The 24,067-nt window shown below is 33.0% G+C and overlaps 1 protein-coding gene across 2 annotated transcripts; it reads left to right on the forward strand.

Moving 5' to 3' along the window:
* Positions 1–7,744: 7,744 nt before the first annotated feature.
* Positions 7,745–17,070, forward strand: LOC125661507 (uncharacterized). 2 transcript variants are annotated; one of them, XM_056147025.1, is made up of 6 exons: positions 7,745–7,798; positions 13,589–13,738; positions 14,739–14,825; positions 15,357–15,394; positions 16,389–16,526; positions 16,694–16,827. In XM_056147025.1, exons 2-6 carry the CDS (start codon positions 13,600–13,602, stop codon positions 16,805–16,807), a joined length of 516 nt encoding a protein of 171 aa, XP_056003000.1. In that variant the 5' UTR covers positions 7,745–7,798; positions 13,589–13,599; the 3' UTR covers positions 16,808–16,827. The 2 variants fall into 2 exon arrangements, with proteins under 2 accessions (XP_056003000.1, XP_056003001.1); XM_056147026.1 differs by lacking the exons at positions 15,357–15,394; positions 16,389–16,526 and having other exon boundaries at positions 16,694–17,070.
* Positions 17,071–24,067: the final 6,997 nt, after the last annotated feature.

The following is a 24,067-nucleotide window of genomic DNA, read 5'->3' on the forward strand; positions in this document are numbered from 1 at the left end:
AACTTTTTATTACAGTTGTGTTAACTGAATTGCGTGATGATAAAGCAATTGAAATGAATTACATGCGGATTTCAACATGAAAAGTTTTCAAGTTGTGGTCAATTTGTTGTTGAAATTAAATGTTCGTATATTTATTTTGTACAGAACAACAGTCCTCACTTCATTTTGCAGTTGATGACAGCAGTTTTTTCTTAGTCAGGGATAATATCGGTGATATAAAATTCGACAACAATCGCATGTATTGTCATCAAGCTCAGACTAAATTAGGAGCATATTAAATGGAAATTGCCTAATTTCGTGTTTTTACTGAAAAAGACCTTCACAAGGAACAAATAAGTTTTGATATGTCACTGTAACAGGACATTTGTGACAAGTTAAAACATATATTTATCACTCCTGTTTTCCCTGATCTCATAGGTAAATTATATTCACGTTTACTAATCTCAAATGCCAAAACAGTAGACAACAAGATCAAGTCCATTTATGCTACATGTGCTCAATGTGACAAAATCTGGTGCTTCAGTACTCTGGTGAAATGATTTATTGTGACAATTAACAATGCTCGATTCAGTGGTTTCGTTATTTGTGTCTTAGTATCAATTGTGTACCTAGGGGGGAATGGTACTACCCACACTGCAGAAAACTACCTCAGATTAAATCTAGACGAGTGGATATAGGTTAAGTTCAATTAAAGATGTCCATTTGTGCACATGTAGTGTTGTCCTATATTTAACCATCAGGCGTGGAGGAAGTTGGATTCTATTTCATTGTTTTTAGTTATCTATAGCTATAATTCTACCACCGTTGCCAAAGAGATTTAAGACTCGGGTATGTCTGTCCTGTTCTAAGAGTCTGGTTAGTCAAATTTCATATAATTTCTCTAAACATTTATTTGTTCTCCAAAAAAACGTTTTCTCTAGTCAATTCTAATTTTAGTATTGCATCAAACCCTTCACAAAAGTCAAGCTGTCATGGTAATATTAGTGAATAGGGATGCTTGGGTATGATTTAAAGTATACCCACAGGTATAGGTACCGTCAGTATGCCACAGATATTACGGAAGTTTTCTGTTGCTTCGTTTCTGTGGTATTTATGTATACAGCCAGCATTGGTAATATGAGTTCGATTTTGTTGAAGGGGATTTAAGTAGTCTTTTTCTTGCACAGGCTCTCTGGCGAAAGTCGAGTTTTACATTTTATAATCTATATCTTTCAAATCTTTGCTTGACTGAGGTTCGTCGCTCGTTTTGCTTTTTTAGATTTTGGCGGCGGATAAAAAAGTTCCCATTTTGGGGAGTTGAACTCTGTCATCGCACACTGTGTGCATGGATATATTGTAAAAGTATGAGCCTCTTTACATCCTCGTTTCACTTGAAATAACACATGTACCAGGAAACGTTATATTCAAACGCTAGAATTTAAAACAAAGAGAAAAAAATCCAGATATGAGCACCATATAATCATATATGAATGTTTTACAAAATGATAGAAAAACAATTTAGTCTTCTAAATTTGTAAACGAACATGCAATTTACGTGAATTTCACGAGAGCAGTAATTCACTTGAAATTCACATGACGCACATTTGCCTGCGTAACAATATAGACATATGGATGAGTTCATTGTTGATGAGAGAGGTTGAAGGTTAACATTCCTTAACACCCAGAGTCTCTGCATATAAATATTCATTGAACCCAAATTGAATGTGAATGTTTACTTCAATGAATGGACCAATATTATATTTTTTTTGAAGCAGCGGATTTCTTTGATATACACGGTGATTCTTTCTGTAAATTTGAAAACGTTGAAGTCTCAGCCATGAATTCTGTATTTTCTGGATCTATGGCTTTTTATGGTGGTTTGTAATGCAATTTACAGCATGAAATCACTGTAATGAATCAGAAAATGATGTGAAGCGTGGGCCTTATTTGTTTCCTAGATCTACACTAATTTCTTTTTAAAAACAATATCTATCCATATCCCTCAATTTTGGTGATATTTCTTAAATTTTGTAATGGATATTTTTCAGACTCTAACGAAATGGGTTATTTCCTCATACAAGGGTCACTATAAATGACCCCTGGCTCACGGATTCTGGACAGCCCCTCCCTTACATCGCCACACTGCAATCTTAGCAAGTTGAAAGAAGAATTACTGAGGAGGAGGTTTCACAGAAGCCTGATGTTTCTATACGATGTTACTTTAATTAGATTGTGTTTAACTTGACTAACCTTTAACGCTGCATTTGAATGGTGAGGGGAGTCGTAAACTACCCGAGTTCCAATTTTTCAAAATTAATTCTGATTTGAACTTTTCAATTGGATATTTAGAAGAATATCCCAGAACGACCATACATGTTAGAAAAGTAGTTGTACATATCATTGTGCATACACGAATGTAACAAGACTATGACCCTAGGTTTAAACCAGGTATTAACACTTCAATGACAATGGTGACCATATGTCATATCAGTCACCTGGAATTTCCCAATGTAAAACATTTAATCCCAATTACGCTTTCTTGTGTGACCCCATCTTGAACCTAAATGTAAAGCATTAGATTCCACTGACAATATCTCCTACCCAGGTAAATGTCACAGTTCAACAAACTTGACTTTATCCTAAACTTGTACAACGATGTTTTCAAAGTAATGTTATCAAAAGATATTTTCCTATATAAAAATTTGAACTCCCTACCTTATATGACCTTAAATTCAATTTTGTCTAGGTTAAATAAATTGAATACTCGATGTTTTGATAGCGTTCTTAAAATGAATGTAGAATGTAGAAAGACTAAAAAAAGCTTGATAAATGTTTCAACAAAGATAAGGTAGAAAGAAATATTGTCATAGTTTCAAATACATTGACATTTTTTTTAATTCTGCAAACAGTATTAAATTTCCCTTAAATGATTTTCCCCATTATGATTTCAAATTACCGATGTACACATGTTGGCATTGTAACTTGGGAGGACTATTGATAACTGACCACTGCTTGGTCAGTGCAAGTATTGGATGACCTATTGAATGGTGAATATGGACCTTGGCTAGTTAGAAAAACGATTCATATATCCATACGTTGACATGGTGAACAATAAATACAAACACTATCAAACATTTTGAACGACAAAATGCAGACATTGAATGGTCACATGATTAGTCAATAGATAAATAGACCTTATAAGCATGTATAGCATACATTGGGTAACATGAAGGAGGACGAGTGCAGGTCATAGAATTAATTCAATGCAAACATCAATGGACCTTATTCATGGAGAGTTTGGGTAACCTGAAGAACGACGAATCGCGCATTGGACGACCCTGCAAAAATCCAATCAAGGTTGATATTCCCAATTCCAAGACGTATCACCTGTTCCAGTAGTGTAGTCACGTGGTTAAAGAAATTCCAAACTCGCCTGGTAGTTTGATGCTCCCGTGAACGATCGCAAAAGACAGTGTCAAACCTGAGACGTCTCCGATAGCTACTTAAGGTTCCTTCAATAGTCTGATATGTAACAAGTCACTTGTCAAATAGGAAGTATATGATAAAACAAATATTGAAGTTGAGCGTCATATGTATTGCATGATGCGAATGATAATACATGATTTAAAAGTAAGTCACGTACCACACATGATACATTTAATACATTTTGTCTTCTTTTATGTGTTTCCACGCATGTCTTCAGCAGATACATTGAAAGTAACCCAGATGGACGACAATATTGGAGAGTAAAAAGGGAGAAGCAGGAATAGTTTTGTGACGTGTAACCGAGCGGATTTACCAAAAATATCAACAACAACAAATTAATACGCTAAAGTAAAACTATTTCCCACAATTTAAACTAAGCTAACTGCTCAAAAATGATTTCTTTTGATTCGTGGGATAAACCGAGATGATAGAACCGTTAAAGAGAAAAACATTAAACAATTAATTACAACTTAGAGACGGAGCAATGATTCTCAGCTAATAAAACTGTAAAAGGAAAACTTCTTGAATCAGATGTTGACTCACTTAACTAAGTATGTATCTTTTATTTAAAAGATTGTCCTTCTTATTAGTGACACAGGGAAGAAAAAGCTTGTTCGACCACGTCTAATCCCTGCCTTACCTAAAATGTTTACAACTCCACTTCTACCATCAAGGTGAGGAGCTACAGTGATTCCACTCTTTACATACTGCCTAGATTTATTTTGAGTGGATGATAACTTTCTTTGCTTTCATTGCATAAACGTTCTAACATTTTTAATCTGAATTTTCTCTGATCATCACAGTTTCATGATACATGATCAATAAGAAATTATTGTCACCGCAAGCTACTTTTTATACCTACAATACTTAAAATGTATTAAGGTACTTTCATCCTCATCCTCTTGTAACTTATCAATTTTAATTGTTGACAGTAAAAAAAACTTAACTCATTTCCACTCAATATAATTAATTAATTAATTACCTAATTAATAACCAAAGAAAATATGTATGTTGCCACCTCTTTTAATATGCCAGACATATAAAAACAATATTATGTGTTAACATTTAAAATAAAATAAAAACCACACACATTGTCGTTATACAGAATAATAAAAATCAATAAAAACTTGTTCAAACTACAGATTTAAAATGTCAAACATTAAAAAAAAAAGAAGAAATAAATCTTAATTCCTATATATGTATCAATCAATTGTGGATATTAGGGAAATCATTGTATGATATATATATATATATATATATATATATATATATATATATATATATATATATATATATATATATAACCAGAAGTGATAAAAGAATTATAAATAGGTTACATGAGGAATATGGTTTGGTTCAGCTGACAAAGCTGGTAACAACATTGTCCATTGATATAAATACCGTCAGTATATCACGGCTATACGTACCATCAGTTTACACACACACATAAGTACAGTCAGTATACCACACGTATACATTTATGTAAATACCGTCAATATACACACACGTATAAGTACTGTCAGTATACATACACGTATAAGTATTGTCAGTATAAACACAAGTATAAATACAGTCAGTATACCACACATATAAATACCATCAGTATACACATACGTATAAGTACCGTCAGTATACACATACGTATAAGTACCATCAGTATACACACACGTATAAGAACCGCCAGTATACACACACGTATAAGTACCGCCAGTATACACACACGTATAAGTACAGTCAGTATACCACACATATAAATACCATCAGTATACACACACATATAAATACCATCAGTATACACACACATATTAATACCATCAGTATACCACACATATAAATACCATCAGTATATCACCCATATAAATATCATCAGTATACCACACATATAAATACCATCAGTATACCACATGTATAAGTACCGTCAGTATACACACACGTATAAGTACCGTCAGTATACACACATATCAGTACTGTCAGTATACACACACGTATAAGTACCATCAGTATACACACACGTATAAGTACCGTCAGTATACACACACATATAAGTACCATCAGTATACACACACGTATAAGTACCGCCAGTATACACACACGTATAAGTACCGCCAGTATACACACACGTATAAGTACTGTCAGTATACACACACGCATAAGTACTGTCAGTATACACACACGTATAAGTACCATCAGTATACACACACATATAAGTACTGTCATTATACACATACATATAAATACCATCAGTATACACACACGTATAAGTACCGTCAGTATACACACACATATAAGTACCATCAGTATACACACGCGTATAAGTACCGCCAGTATACACACACGTATTAGTACCGTCAGTATACACACACGTATAAATACCGTCAGTATACACACATATCAGTACTGTCAGTATACACACACGTATAAGTACCATCAGTATACACACACGTATAAGTACCGTCAGTATACACACACATATAAGTACCATCAGTATACACACACGTATAAGTACCGCCAGTATACACACACGTATAAGTACCGCCAGTATACACACACGTATAAGTACTGTCAGTATACACACACGCATAAGTACTGTCAGTATACACACACGTATAAGTACCATCAGTATACACACACATATAAGTACTGTCATTATACACATACATATAAATACCATCAGTATACACACACGTATAAGTACCGTCAGTATACACACACATATAAGTACCATCAGTATACACACGCGTATAAGTACCGCCAGTATACACACACGTATTAGTACCGTCAGTATACACACACGTATAAGTACCGCCAGTATACACGCACGTATAAGTACTGTCAGTATACTACACGTATAAGTACTGTCAGTATACACACACGTATAAGTACTGTCAGCATACACACACGTATAAGTACTGTCAGTATACATACATGTATAAGTATCGTCAGTATACAGACACGTATAAGTACCGTCAGTATACACACATATAAGTACTGTCAGTATACACACATATATAAGTACTGTCAGTATACACACACGTATAAGTACAGTCAGTATAAACACACGTATAAGTACAGTCAGTATACACACGTATAAGTACCGTCAGTATACAGACACGTATAAGTAACGTCAGTATACACACACGTATAAGTAATGTCATTATACATACACGTATAAGTACTGTCAGTATACACATGTATAAGTATAGTCACTATACACACACGTATAAGTAGAGTCACTATACCACACGTATAAGTACTATCATTGTACACATACGTATAAGTACCATCTGTATACATGAATGTATAAGTACCGTCAGTATACACACATATAAGTATAGTCAGTATACCATATGTATAGTACTGTCAGTATACACACACGTATAAGTATCGTCAGTTAAACACGAATAGGTACTGTCTGTATACCTAGTGGAGAAGAGATGAGGATTTATACGGTCCAAGATTTATCATGTAGTGAACATGCATGGTTTTGAACAGAGTTTGATAAGTATGATTATGCGTATTAGTACAATTTAGGTCAAAGTACAAAAATTTACTACCCTTACTGATAGTGATATTAAAAAGTTAAAATGCTTCAAGTGGAAGTTTTGGTGTATCTCGCAGGTCAAGGTTCACTGCTTTCACAAACTTGTAAGTTGAATGATACGGGAGTTTTCATGCTACGATTCCAAATTACGATTTTTCTATAAAAAACAAAACAACAACAACCAATGCATTGGTTTGACCGATAAACCATCCCTGGAAGCGATAATACACTTAGCTGATTATTTCATCGTGTTATTTTTTATGACTGATGTTTATCCGCAAGGAAAAACAAGAGTGACGTCAACATTGTCGGTCTCTTCTGTTACAGAAAGTTAAGAAACTACTAACATACATATGGAATGACATAAGATATCGGGTCTTTTGGTTGTATGCAGGTATAAAAGCACATGCAGCCTCTAAATAAAGAAATAAACGGTACGCCAAAAACAGTGAAGATAGTCAACGTAGTAATATAGAACATGCCATTCTTTAAAATATGTAATGCATTTTTCACTACTTGTGTACTATTAATATACATTTTTAAAAACCACTAAATGCACCAAGAAATAATGCATTAAACAATGGATTGAATTATGAGTTCGATAGTAGAATTACTTCGTTGAAAGTAGAAAAAAATCTTAATTCCTTTTCCGTGCAAAAATTCTGACCAGGAGTTAGGTAACACGACTATGTTATAGGTTTTCCTTATTGATTTCGGAAAGTTGGTTAATGATAACGACACGGAACAGTTCGTGAGATGTCTCCACTCTAGTGGGATGATACACGCTGTATGGTCAGTATTCACAATATTTAGAGAAAATTTTAATTCTTGAGAAAAATCAAAGGGTTTCATGTTTATATTACTCATCGACAGCGAAATAATTAAGAACCATTTTATAATTAAGAATTATTTTATGATTAAGAATCATTTTATACTTTCCAGTGCGAACATTTTCGCTCTTAAAAAGAGATCTTCATCTTATTATAGATTTACTATATCCGCATGTTAGTATAAAATGAATAAGTCTTTTATAGATTTACTATATCCACATGTTAGTATAAAATGACTAAGTCTTTTTGTGATAATTGAATGATATAGATTTTATCAATTAGTCATCCATCATGTCATTTATCTACAGACGATGTAAATACATGTATAGCTATATCTATTAACTTATCTATTTATACATTTATTTACAGGTAATGTAAATATGACTACATCTATTAACTTATCTATTTATACATTTATTTACAGGTAATGTAAATATGGCTATATCTATTAACTTATCTATTTAAACATTTATTTACAAGTAATGTAAATATGGCTATATCTATTAACTTATCTATTTATACATGTATTTACAGGTAATGTAAATATGGTTATATCTATTAACTTATCTATTTATACATTTATTTACAGGTAATGTAAATATGGCTATATATATTAACTTATCTATTTATACATGTATTTACAGGTAATGTAAATATGGCTATATATATTAACTTATCTATCTATACATTTATTTACAGGTAATGTAAATATGGCTATATATATTAACTTATCTATTTATACATGTATTTACAGGTAATGTAAATATGGCTATATATATTAACTTATCTATCTATACATTTATTTACAGGTAATGTAAATATGGCTATATATATTAACTTATCTATCTATACATTTATTTACAGGTAATGTAAATATGGCTATATATATTAACTTATCTATCTATACATTTATTTACAGGTAATGTAAATATGGCTATATCTATTAACTTATCTATTTATACATGTATTTACAGGTAATGTAAATATGGCTATATCTATTAACTTATCTATTTATACATGTATTTACAGGTAATGTAAATATGGCTATATATATTAACTTATCTATTTATACATGTATTTACAGGTAATGTAAATATGGCTATATCTATTAACTTATCTATTTATACATGTATTTACAGGTAATGTAAATATGGCTATATCTATTAACTTATCTATTTATACATTTATTTACAGATGATGTAAATATGGCTATATCTATTAACTTATCTATTTATACATTTATTTACAGATGATGTAAATATGGCTATATCTATTAACTTATCTATTTATACATGTATTTACAGGTAATGTAAATATGGCTATATCTATTAACTTATCTATTTATACATTTATTTACAGATGATGTAAATATGGCTATATCTATTAACTTATCTATTTATACATTTATTTACAGATGATGTAAATATGGCTATATCTATTAACTTATCTATTTATACATGTATTTACAGGTAATGTAAATATGGCTATATCTATTAACTTATCTATTTATACATTTATTTACAGATGATGTAAATATGGCTATATCTATTAACTTATTTATTTATACATTTATTTACAGGTAATGTAAATATGGCTATATATATTAACTTATCTATTTATACATGTATTTACAGGTAATGTAAATATGGCTATATCTATTAACTTATCTATTTATACATGTATTTACAGGTAATGTAAATATGGCTATATCTATTAACTTATCTATTTATACATGTATTTACAGGTAATGTAAATATGGCTATATATATTAACTTATCTATCTATACATTTATTTACAGGTAATGTAAATATGGCTATATCTATTAACTTATCTATTTATACATTTATTTACAGATGATGTAAATATGGCTATATCTATTAACTTATCTATCTATACATTTATTTACAGGTAATGTAAATATGGCTATATATATTAACTTATCTATCTATACATTTATTTACAGGTATATTTTGTCTTTAATGTAGCTAGATATATACAATACATAAACATGATATGAAAAGCGCATGAAGAAAATGTTTTGGTCACATCCAATGTTTCATAAAATCAAATATATTTACAAGTTACAGCTGCTTAAAATCTAACAAAACAAGCTAGATTTTACAACTCCTAAAGATTCCCATAACAATTATCATTTATATCGGGAAATTTATGGACAAGATACATTCAAGAAATAACGTATTTCCATTATAATTACATTAGAATTAAGAGTTACAATATATACCTCGAATTGTTCTGAAAGTACATCCTCTAATGCGCTGGTACAAGGTATTTAAATGCGATTCTGCTGCACTTGTAATACGCTAAAAAGGGGACAAATACTCGCGTGAAAACCAGCAAATACATGTATTTTTGTCATTTATCCGTATTTTTCAGGGAACAGGGGGATATGACACCATTATTCAATAGAAACCTTTCGTAGGTCAGCTAACTAGCTAGGTGTTGATATATTTCAGATATTATCTTTAGATATTTAGAAATTTTCTTTACGATCAAGACGTCCATGTTTTCCTGTCACAACCTAATAAAGGTCATGGAAGTGACATCACTTCCAGGGAAATTCAATCAGTTAATATTGACTAGAAACAAATACCAAGTTTCATTTGACACAGCCTTTAACTTCGACTTACCGAACTCTAGAAAAAATAGAAGTCACTTTTATATTTCATTTGGTCTTTACATTCATCAGCGTAGTCTACTTCTTATCTGCTATTAGTACGGAGACCATCATTATAATCGTATCTGCTATTAGTACGGAGACCATCATTATAATCTTATCTGCTATTAGTACGGAAACCATCATTATAATCTTATCTGCTATTAGTACGGAGACCATCATTATAATCTTATCTGCTATTAGTACAGAAACCATCATTATAATCTTATCTGCTATTAGTACGGAGACCATCATTATAATCTTATCTGCTATTAGTACAGAAACCATCATTATAATCTTATCTGCTATTAGTACGGAGACCATCATTATAATCTTATCTGCTATTAGTACGGAAACCATCATTATAATCTTATCTGCTTTTAGTACGGAAACCATCATTATAATCTTCACAAACAGATCAACAGACAGACGGACAGAGAATAGTGGACAGACATTTATAATGAATAGCGCTATAGCATGTAAAAGCAATAGAAGCTATACACAATGTAACTGACGGTATTTTGTCCAATTATGCACCAAATAACATATATACCGGCGTACCTAATGCAATCCCCAACATCTGGAAAATAATTCAGCACTATAAACAAGGGAATATTCATTGAGAGCATACACACAATGAGCGTTTCGTATATATCGCCATTGCGTCCTATACACCGCCATAGGAATGATGATTGCTAAACATAATCGGTTGCTGAGACCGAAATCATACACAGATTGAGGCTGGCGTGAATAAATGCGCGTACACATTTCGTTTGTTCATTTAAGATATACACATGTCATGAATGACTTAAAGTATCATAAGTGTAAGAAGTAATTAAATCACACAACTGTTTCCCTCAAATGAAATCTTGATAATGAATTTGGTGCAAACTTTACAAATCTGAAACGTGCACAGTGCCTCTCTTGCATTTTCCGGAACTGGTGACCTCCGAGGTCAATGCACATCGATGATTACGATCTGGAATACCTGACAAGAGGACAATGATTCAGGAATCCAAATTTTCTGCTGATTTGACAGGTTTATTGCTTCAGATTCACTTTTACTCTATGAAGTTATATATATTCAATCGCTAATGTTATTATATTTACTCTTTTATTTTTTAATTTATTTACTGTCAGTTACAGTTTGCATTGCTGTAAGTCTGGCATCCACGTGAAATGCCAGGATGATTTTACTTTAGAAAAATTAACAATTTGTAACGCTCTTACTTTTCATCTAAATGTGTAATCCATCACGCAGTTGATAAAAAGTAGAATTAGATACTGTGTCATATGTTTATCCGGATGTAGTTTTCTTTGCATCGGCAGATTGGGTCTAGTCTATTCTACATATATATGTATATAGATCAGCTAAATGGTCACACGAAAAGGCAATGACTGCAAAATCGAACTAGCATGCAACACCGTCGACATCAGTTTAAACTGGTCCCCTGTCTGATCTATCATCGAAATATACCACACCGGTAAACTAGTTTTCAAACTCAGCTCAGGGTCACGTGTCATAAAGAGGCCTACGACCAGGAGTAAACTTAGTTTGATCGCAACTATTGAACTAAGTCCAGAAACGACACCTAACTGTTTCATTAAAAGGCCTAAATATACGGCGGTCTAAGTTCTTCCTCGGGCCAATTCCGTTTTTACCATAAATTTACTTTGTTTGATGTTTCTGCCATGATGTACACAATGAATGATACAACCGCAGACGATAGTGTTTTGACATCTCGGAAATGTATTTTTTTTACATTGATCATATTGAGAATCTCTAACACAACATACGCTTATGGTTCTTCGAAGCCCATTACTTTTTCACATTAAACTGTTTCTATACAGTGTTGATTTTGGCTATTCTAATCGGTCATTATGAGAGTTCATTATTTTTGGTACATGTTCATGTGTAGAAAGAACAAGGAGCTGTACCTAGATAAATATTTGCATTTCCAATGTTTATGCCTTTGAAAGCTCTACAAATTTTAATTATTATAGTAATTTCCTTGTAAATACGTTACAGTTGTAAACAATGCGCGTATGACTCTATTTCAATGGCTGAGAGATCCGACAGAACTGAACGTAGAATGTAAATATAAGAAATTAACTCTTATTTAGATATACATGTACATGAGGGTATGAGCAGCGACGTTTCACACCTGCATATTTAATGAAGCGATGTGAACTACGATGACTCGTTAACGAACTTCCTGAAGTATGCCGGCGTACAACATCACGTATTTTCAAAAAGGAAATTCATTTCTTGAAGATCATCAATATTAGATATCATTTAAAACATGCATAGTCCCTGTTTTAAAAACTAGATTAAGATTTCGCACCGACAAACTGGCTCTGAAATAGGATTTCCCTCACGGAAAATTCATTTCCGGTCAGTTGTTAGTGGAAGAAATTCCACTCTAGTTACAATTACACATATAGAGCTGATGGTATCCTTTGTCAATGTTACCCTATTTTCAAATTCCATTCTGCGTTTCCACTTTGGCTGATATAAGTACATATGTAAATTGAAAGTTCCTTTGAGCTATATAGATCACATTGTTTAATTGTCTATAGGTGTCATGATAGATGTGACCGGTCGACAGGGAATGCAATTTACAAATGTACCTTATATTTTTATCTATCAAATCCACGCTTCATCTATGATATACATTATATACCATCTTTCCTATAACAGCGTGTCACTTTCCTTTATGGAGCATGTATTTCACTCACTGATTGGCCGTGTTGTGTGGATAAAAGTGAGTATGGATGACCACGCTGTGCTAGTCTTTCAATGTGAGAAGAAACGTTGAACCTGTTTCATTGAAATCTGTGTTAACCCTCTTCCACACATCTGTGTTAACCCTCGCCCACACATCTGTGTTAACCCTCGCCCACACATCTGTGTTAACCCTCGCCCACACATCTGTGTTAACCCTCGCCCACACATCTGCACGCTCGATCAAGCGAAGTGACACGTTGTTATTGAAACCTTGTTTTGTTCTAACATTATATATACAGCGCTCCGTTTTTATGTATCATTTTTAACCTTGTGTATTTGCATTATGTAGGTTTCAGCAGCATGGGACCCATACGGTTGAAATATATTTTACTTATGTTCATTTTCTCCCATCATATTGACTTGACAATCTCTGCCACAACCAATGACAAGCTTCTGGTGGCTGCTGGGATTGTGACAGCTGCACTGATGTCATCATCCTGTAAGTTTCTACTTATCTCCCTTAAGATAAAATTGACTGTATGTTTATATTGTAACTAGCATTTGCTACATCTGAAATAACCACAACGTTTTACAATTTTATAATTCATTAGTGTAACTGCAGCGTAAACACAGTAGAAGGCTTTGTTGCCGATGTTTAGAAATGAAATTGGTTGCCTAGATACCTTGTCCTGGCTCACTGTAGCATTGGAACGACAAAGAACCCTGTTACAACTTTGAGTGCCATGCGTACATATGTACCTGTAGGTCGAAGTTCGTGGTACTTTAAATTACCTAAAGCGGAAGTCCCTGTGTGATTCAAAAAATCTCGAATGACCATTAAACAACAATGAAATAGTACATTGTATAGTATGGTATGGAATGGTGAAAATACATATGGTATAGCTTGGTATCATATTTTTATACAGTATTTGAAGGCATACAAGCAATACTAAGCTATACGGCGAATGGAATCGTGGACTTAATATACGATTTGTACCCTATATATGACATTGGATATGGATGGTATGATATGCGTTGTACATGTAATATAAAATATGAACTTGAACTGTACCTACATGTAAGAAATGCATATCTTGTTATTATTAGCTTGCATAAATATTTTTCAATCATTTTTATTTCCTAATCTACTACATTAATTGATATTCCAACTTTAATCAGCAGAGAAAGGTACACAAAATGATTAGGGGTGAAACAGTTCATCAGGTGACGAAATGTTTCCCGTTCACGTGACGAACTGTTTCCCGGTCACGTGAGAAACTATATCCCGACTAGCAGATTAGATAATAAAACAATTATTTCATGCTTAGTTAGGGAAACAGCCAAAACTATTGCCCCCCCCCCCCCCGGTAATGGCCAAGAATCGGCCTACGGCCTCTGACAACAGTTTCCGGGGTCTTCGCCACTACATCGGGTTTCAAGAATACGCATGAAATAATTGTATGATGTGTACATCCGATACACTTGCTATTTATTTGTAGACGGATATTATTCTTGGACACCCAGTGTAATAGCTCTTTTAACCGCAATCCTCCTCCTCACACTGATACCAACCCAATCCGACGCAGGTAATTAGGTTTGCTATATATACATAAAATATTTATGCCTCTCAAATGATTGGACACACACGAGTTGGATCTGCTTATGACCAGTTTTTAAATCGAGACAAGCTACTGACAAACAAGTTAATATTATAGGGTTACAATAGTTTTGTTTAAAGCAACATTTCTCAATTTCTTTGGTCGTTATAACGATCTAGTTTGCCAATACAATCTGCCATCAGGTCAAATGCTATCTGACTTATTTCATGCCAATATTGTTAGACCGTTCTTTACACACTGATATTTAGTTTTTGACTATGGATTACTCCGTTTACCTGATCAAGATATAGTGCTATCATGTATACGTAAGATGGGTTGGGTAGAACTAAGAGTATGTTCTATCGGTCTTGTAAGGAACGTGACAATGCCCAAATTTGCACCTAGTATTTATATTGAGCACCATATCGTTCGTGCGTGAAATACGTACTCAGAATAGGTTAAAAAAATCGTAAAATGGGAAATCTCAAAACGTAAAGAATTTTTCTTTTCTTTTTTAAGGGAGCACATGCACAGCGTCTGGTTACGCCATTGATCTGGTATGTCCAGGGGTTCGTGTTTGTTCAACTCTCTATTTTGCAATGCTTATAGGAGTTATGAGATTGATCACTGTTCGTTATCTTCATCTTCCAGCCTTCGGCTGAGGTGAGCTAAAAACCTGTCATTTGATGAATATCAAAAAATATAAACAAAAACAGACAAACCTGAGTTAAACAGACGGCATAGCTCTTAGTGTTAACGAACTTTTCAATAAAATAAAATGTCAAACTTGTACATGTAAATTAAGGTATTAATGAACGTGTTGGGGCATTGCAAATTACATAATTTGAATTTAATGTTTTACTAAACCATCGGAGGCCATATGTCATAGCTAAAATTGGGATGTCCATTAGTGAAAATAAATCAATATCATATTTTACAAAAATAGCGAAATTACTAATCTTCGCCTCTCATATATACAGTTTGTTTTGAAATGTTTGAAAAAAAAGTCCCAGGATTGCATTCTGTATTTTGATGATCTATGGTGTAAAACTTATACGGTACCGATTTTGATGCACCAGATGCGCATTTCGACAAATAATGTCTCTTTAGTGATGCTCAACCGAAATGTTTGAAATCCGAAATAACAATGAAGTTTTAAAGCTATTATAGCCAAAAACAGCGTGCCAAAAAAAAAAAAAAAAGAAAAGTAGAGTCAAATTCGTTTAATGATAAGAGCTATGCATGAGGGAGATAATCCTTAATTTTGAAATGAATTTCTAAATTTTATAACAGCAATTAAATATGCATCCGTATTTTCAAGCTAGTAACGAAGTACTTAGCTACTGGGCTGTAGAGACCCTCGGGGACTAACAGTCCACCAGCAGAGGCCTCGACCCAGGGGTCATAATGTAAAACTTATGCAGTACCAATTTTGATGCACCAGATGCGCATTTCGACAGATAACGTCTCTTCAGTGATGCAATTTACAGCATGATATTACAGATATGAATCATAAGATGAAGTGAAGAGCGAACCTTATTTGTTTCCTAGATCTACCAGCACACTGATTCTGACTACCAACAACTCCGTTTACCTAATCAAGATATAGTGCTCACGATTGGTGTACCCGGTCGACAGGGGATGCTATCTCTTCTTAGGCAACTGATCCCACCTTTGGTATATCCAGGGGTCCGTATTTGCCCAACTCTCTATTTTGAATTGCTTATGGGAATTATGAGATTGGTCATTGTTCGTAATCTTCACCTTTCATCTAAACACATTTCCATAAAGAGAAATTTATATTTACACTGTTGAATTGGCCATCTCTCTTAAATTTTGTACTTAACATTTTTCAGACGCTAACGGAGTGGTCGGTGCCGTCATACAAGGGTCAAGGGTCACTTCTTCAGACCCCTGGCTCACGGATTCTGGACAGCCTCTCCCATACATCACCAGCATCCAAGGCATAGCGAACGTTGCAGGTCAAACTAAACTTTTGGCATTGAATACCGGGTTGTGGCAGCCTTTTAATCCCGCAGGCACTTCGTTTCAAAATGCTGTTTGTGAAATATAGTAATCAAATTATGTAATTACCACTCTATGAATATTCGATTTATACGGAACACATGATCGCATTTTAGCAAAAACAAAATTTGATAAAATTTCAAACACTATGTGTACCTTGTCTTTCTATCCATAGTATGTTATACTGGATAATACACGGGAAGCATTTTGTGTCTATAGTATGTTATATTGGATAATACACGGGAAGCATTATGTATATATAGTATGTTATACTGGATAATACACGGGAAGCATGATGTCTCTATAGTATGTTATACATTATGTCTCTATAGTATGTTATATTGGATAATACACGGGAAGCATTATGTATATATAGTATGTTATACATTATGTCTCTATAGTATGTTATACTGGATAATACACGGGAAGCATTATGTCTCTATAGTATGTTATACTGGATAATACACGGGAAGCATGATGTCTCTATAGTATGTTATACATGATGTCTCTATAGTATGTTATATTGGATAATACACGGGAAGCATGATGTCTCTATAGTATGTTATACATTATGTCTCTATAGTATGTTATACTGGATAATACACGGAAGCATTATGTCTCTGTAGTATGTTATACTGGATAATACACGGGAAGCATGATGTCTCTATAGTATGTTACACTGGATAATACACGGGATCATTATGCCTCTATAGTATGTTATACTGGATAATACACGGGAAGCATTATGTCTCTATAGTATATGATACTGGATAATACACGGGAAGCATTATGTCTCTATAGTATGTTATACATTATGTCTCTATAGTATGTTATACTGGATAATACACGGGAAGAATTATGTCTCTATAGTATGTTATACATGATGTATCTATAGTATGTTATACTGTATAATACACGGGAAGCATTATGTCTCTATAGTATGTTATACTGGATAATACACGGGGAGCATTATGTCTCTATAATATGTTATACATTACGTCTCTATAGTATGTTATACTGGATAATACACGGGAAGCATTATGTCTCTATAGTATGTTATACATTATGTCTCTATAGTATGTTATACATTATGTCTCTATAGTATGTTATACTGGATAATACACGGGAAGCATTATGTCTCTATAGTATTTTATACTGGATAATACACGGGAAGCATGATGTCTCAATAGTATGTTATACATTACGTCTCTATAGTATGTTATACTGGATAATACACGGGGAGCATTATGTCTCTATAGTATGTTATACATTACGTCTCTATAGTATGTTATACTGGATAATACACGGGAAGCATGATGTCTCTATAGTATGTTATACATTATGTCTCTGTAGTATGTTATACTGGATAATACACGGGATCATTATGTCTCTATAGTATGTTATACTGGATAATACACGGGGAGCATTATGTCTCTATAGTATGTTATACATTACGTCTCTATAGTATGTTATACTGGATAATACACGGAAGCATTATGTCTCTATAATATGTTATACTGGATAATACACGGGAAGCATGATGTCTCTATAGTATGTTACACTGGATAATACACGGGATCATTATGCCTCTATAGTATGTTATACTGGATAATACACGGGAAGCATTATGTCTCTATAGTATATGATACTGGATAATACACGGGAAGCATTATGTCTCTATAGTATGTTATACATTATGTCTCTATAGTATGTTATACTGGATAATACACAGGAAGCATGATGTCTCTATAGTATGTTATACATTATGTCTCTATAGTATGTTATACTGTATAATACACGGGAAGCATTATGTCTCTATAGTATGTTATACTGGATAATACACGGGAAGCATTATGTCTCTATAGTATGTTATACATTACGTCTCTATAGTATGTTATACTGTATAATACACGGGAAGCATTATGTCTCTATAGTATGTTATACTGATAATACACGGGAAGCATGATGTCTCTATAGTATGTTATACATTACGTCTCTATAGTATGTTATACTGTATAATACACGGGAAGCATTATGTCTCTATAGTATGTTATACTGATAATACACGGGAAGCATGATGTCTCTATAGTATGTTATACATTATGTCTCTATAGTATGTTATATTGGAGAATACACGTAAGCTTGGTATATTGGGATGGATTTGACTACCTTTTGGATGTAAAACAAGTTGCACACTATCAGTGTCCCGATATAAGTTTTTTTTAAATTCAACTTTCATATCATAGCCTTACCCTGGGTTCAGGAGTCATGGCATGAACTGACTAGAGAAATTAAGGCGACCTTATCTGGTGCGCTGCAATTTCCCCCTTTCTATTATGTTTCGTGGTATGGACTAGCACCCAGAACTGACAGACGAAAATGGCTGCCAGGGGATAAACGTCTTGGTAATGGCACCAAATATAACAGAGAACGCGATGAAACAAAACGGGATTCAACGAACCCGATCCCCCTGAATCTTTAGTCAGATGCTCTACCACCTGAGCTACCTGGCCAATGGTGATCGAACCCGTCTGACCATCATATAACAAACGTCATTTATTGTTGCATGTCAACGGAGAAGGGTAGATAATCGCGAACTAAGTTAAAGCTATATGACACAACACATGTTTTTAAATGTTTTCATTTTTCAGCAAAATTAATTCTTTTTATGCCTAAAACTATTTTAAATGTGTTTTAATGAAATTTTTTGCGTAGCTTTCTAGTTTGACAGCAATGAAATTCAAATCTTTCGCTATTTTCCACGCCATTATGTGTGACGTCATATGCGCCCTCGGGTTCGATAACATCTATAATTAGCCATTTCATAAACAGATTAGATTTAATTGACAAAAAACCAACTATCAAAGTCGCGGCTTGTAAATAATATTGCATTAAGGTGTCTTGTGCCGTTTAAGGGTGTACCAGTAGTCAGTAGAAAGGATTTAGACTGTGTATTATTTCGAAGGAAGATATGAGAAAAAAGACGTGGATAATGTTTTGTTGGAGCAAGAATTTCACCTTTTAAAAAACACCCAGTCACCTTTGTCCATGTACATTTTCGAAAACCGCTTGGACAGAGACCCAGATAAACTGCGAGAAAATGGATATATCGAAACTAAGTACTGCTAGGCCTACAGCATATACATGTTTCTGTTCTGTTCTTCAAATTCAATACACACTTGGATCAACTGACCTTCACCTTGTAACAACATATACATTGTAACTTGTGCTCCCAGTTTCTACTAACTGGTAGATTGACAAAAAATTTAAAGATACAAAATAGGCCTAATTGAACTTTTAATTATAAATAATAAAATACACATGTATTGTATTTCCGAACTTTAAATTGGATTATAAAATCATGCCTCATTGAAATCGTAACATCTTGAGTGCGTCAGTATAGGCCTATAACGCCGTGATCCCACTTCCTCGCGACGTGCAGATCACAATTCAAAAATAATAAGATTACTTTATTGAAATAAAATATTGTGATATCCACTTTAAATTTGATGTATAAAATACTAAATGCAATCCAAATTATCAAAAATACAGACATACAGTGAAATTATGTTTTGTGTACGCAGTTTCGTTTGTGACGCGGTCAATATTTTCCACAAGAAACGTTACGTTGATGCATTGTGACGGCATCAGTTTCAGAGGATACTGATACGGAATCAGAAAACCACAGTGTAGTGATCCGGAAAACCGGATCACATGCTGTGAAATCCACAGTATCAAAGAACGATACATTGATGGGTATATAATAAAATTACATATCAAAGTACTTGCAAAGTTAAATGTCATCAAGTCTGGTTTCCCCAATCACAAAACTAATGATAAATAAAAAGCATTGAAACAAACCAAAATCAAACGGATATCTATCAGATTGATCACTGGTCCTTATCATCATTTTTTCCACCTAACTAATTGTAGCACCAGGTAATGATGTTCTAGTTGTAATATTTCATTGTAATATTTTTATTGTAATGTTGTAATTGTAATATTTTCATTGTTGTAATATTTTTATTGTTGTAGTATTTTCATTGTTGTATTATTTTTATTGTTGTAATATTTCTATTGTTATAATATCTTATTGTTGTAATATTTCTATTGTTATAATATCTTATTGTTGTAATATTTCTATTGTTATAATATCTTATTGTTGTAATATTTCTATTGTTATAATATCTTATTGTTGTAATATTTTCATAGTTGTATTATCTTTATTGTTGTAACATTTCATTGTTGTAATATGTTTATTGTTGTAATATTTTCATTGTTGTAATATTTTTTTGTTGTAATATTTTTAGTGCCCATGTATCAATATTTCTTTTGAATTGAATTTTCAGCATTTACTCCAGAGCTTCATGAGAAGGCGAAAATAATGAACAGTAATCAATATCATACTTACTATCAAGAATTTAAAATTAAGGGTATAGGGCTTACACAGATTCCTAAACACAGCAGAGGTGGTACAGTGTATTAGGTGCTTTGGAGGAGTAAGCATCCCCTGTAGACAGGTCATGCCCGCTGTGAACCATGTATTTTGATCAGGTAAACGGAGTATTCCTCAAAAGCCTGTACTTTCTCATAATAGCATCGTCGTTTAAGTAATCTTGCGGGTCGTCAATGTTCCTAAATATCTCGCTTCATGGCTGTCGTCATGTTTATACAAACTTACAATGGCTTTAAGACCAACGTTATGTTGTCCTAAAGTCAGAATGAACTTATCGTGGGGCCTAAATTTAGGAAATTGACATAGGACGGATACGTGTCCTAAGACATCCTTAGTACACGTCTTAGTCCTTAGATAGCTTCGTAAACACAATACACACAGACTATCGATATGGGGATTGCGTAAATTGATGAGTCGTCAATACAAATATTTTTAACTCACCACTTTACTTTTAATGCAAGCACCGCCTGACCTATTGAATAGTAGATATGGACCTTGGATGGTCAGAAAAACTGTTCATATATCCATACGTTGACGTAGTGGTGTACAATAAATACAAACACTGTAAAACATTATGAACGATTAAAGGCATAGAGTCTAAGATATTGGTGAAATTTTGCATGTTCCAAAAAGGTGGCAAAATTTAAGTGCTGTTCCACGTAAGAATCATGCAAAGGGTGGCACATCGACCGTCAGGGATTGAATCGATACTTATATATACTTTAGCACTATACATAAGAACCCTATATGTGTACTAATTTTTTCATCTCATGCATACCTGCAGAGATATGTTACTAAAAATAGATTACCCCCACAATCAACACAAAATAACTAAAAATAGGCAATAAATTGTATAATCAATATCGAGAGGAAAATACCAATATATTTTGGTCAATAAAAATATACTATGGCAAATAAAGTCCCCTTTTCCTTTATGCATTGCCATAGTGACAATATCTCACTTGTCTCCATGACAACGGTTGATTTTATTTGATGAATATGGTTTTCTTGAAAAAAAAAAACATCCAATTTTTAAAATTACTTTTCTTAAAACAGCGAACACTTATAATCGTATGAGATTTATAAAAGATAAAAGGGGATTTTGTTTAATCACTTTTCATTTTCAAAAGTGTGGAAAATTCATTTTTTTTTCCAGAAATGCCTCCTTTAAAATGGTGAAAAATTCCGGGAAAATGAAAAAAACGAAATATATTGAAATCATTGAAATATAATAATTGTGCATTAACTTATCATCTTTAATTATTTTATCTAATGAGTATATCAATGTATTTTCATTTTTGTTTCTTAAACTATCGAAATATAATATATCATCCTACCGAATAGTTAAAACAAGATTTCTAAGAAATTTAGGTCGGGATCGAAATTCCCATTATACCTAACCCATTTGTTTCCACTATGAGTTGTACAGACGAATTTCAATTTGGAATTGGGAGTTGTTTTTAAGCTTACCTTTGTAAGTTTTAGTGAAGAGGTCATGTTACTGTTACATGTGAAGATGTGCGGTTTATCAACACTAACGATCGGTTAAAATTCATATGAAGCACCATGTAAACAAGGTAGGGCCTATATCTCTTTACCACGGGGGCTCAGTTTCAGCATTCAGGTATTCTTTAATCTCTTTAGAGAAGTAGATCACAGTGCATGGGCTTGTCATATGTAGAAGTTAGAATTAATTATCCCCGGAAAAAGAATGTTCCCACCCCCGAAGATTTTTTTCTATACAGCCTATGTGAATTGAGAGGCAGTTGATAAACTTCACTAAAGAGATTAAGTATTACATTAAGGGTTGGGGATTTTTTTTAACGCCATTTTCACAGGGGAACATAGATTTACCCAAAAACACACAAGAATACCCCAAAACACCCAAAAATATCATAGAACAGCACAGTAAACAACCAATATCGTTCATATATTAAAGAAAAATTGAATTTTTGAGTAAAAATTTTAACCAATAAATAATTTAACCAATAGCATTTGGTGTAAAACAAACAATATGAATATTTCGTTAAATGATCAAAACAGTAAATTATTTGATGCCGGCGATTGCACAATCATGAGTCTTCTTTACTTTCGAATTATGTTTATTTTACGATCTACTCATATCTGCTTTGCAATGGTCTCCAGTAATTAAAGTTTAATTGCTTTCCTTTGATGTAATAATTTAGCCTATCGATCATTGATTAAATATGAATTTTCATTTTTTTTTTTTTTTTTTGAAATATCAGTTAAAATTTATTTTTTTTTTTCTTCTTTTTTTTTTTTTTTAGATTTTATTTTAATATAAAATATACATTTATATGTCATGTGACTCCGATGAGCAGGGAAAATTAACCGAGTTATCGATCTTGAAATAACTCTTATTTATATTGATACCATTTCAAATAATATACGGCGAAATTGTTCAGTTTTCTGCGTAAATAACAGTTTTAACCAATATTTTGGCAACCACTACATATGGGCAAAAAAAATCTGAAAAATTGATAGTTTCTTACACAAGAGAGAGAGAGAGAGAGAGAGAGAGAGAGAGAGAGAGAGAGAGAGAGAGAGAGAGAGTAAATAATAATAATAATAATAATATTTTGATGAGGTAAACAGGTATTTTTTTTTTTAAACTTCACTGTAGTGTGAGTTATCTTTCCTTTTTATCTTGGGTTACCTTTCCTTCCTAGTGCATATATTTATATAAAATTAGCTAATGAGTTTTTATATTAATTAGATTAAATCAAAT

The sequence above is a fragment of the Ostrea edulis genome, chromosome 8 (genome assembly GCF_947568905.1).
Source record: "Ostrea edulis chromosome 8, xbOstEdul1.1, whole genome shotgun sequence".
Taxonomy (NCBI): domain Eukaryota; kingdom Metazoa; phylum Mollusca; class Bivalvia; order Ostreida; family Ostreidae; genus Ostrea; species Ostrea edulis.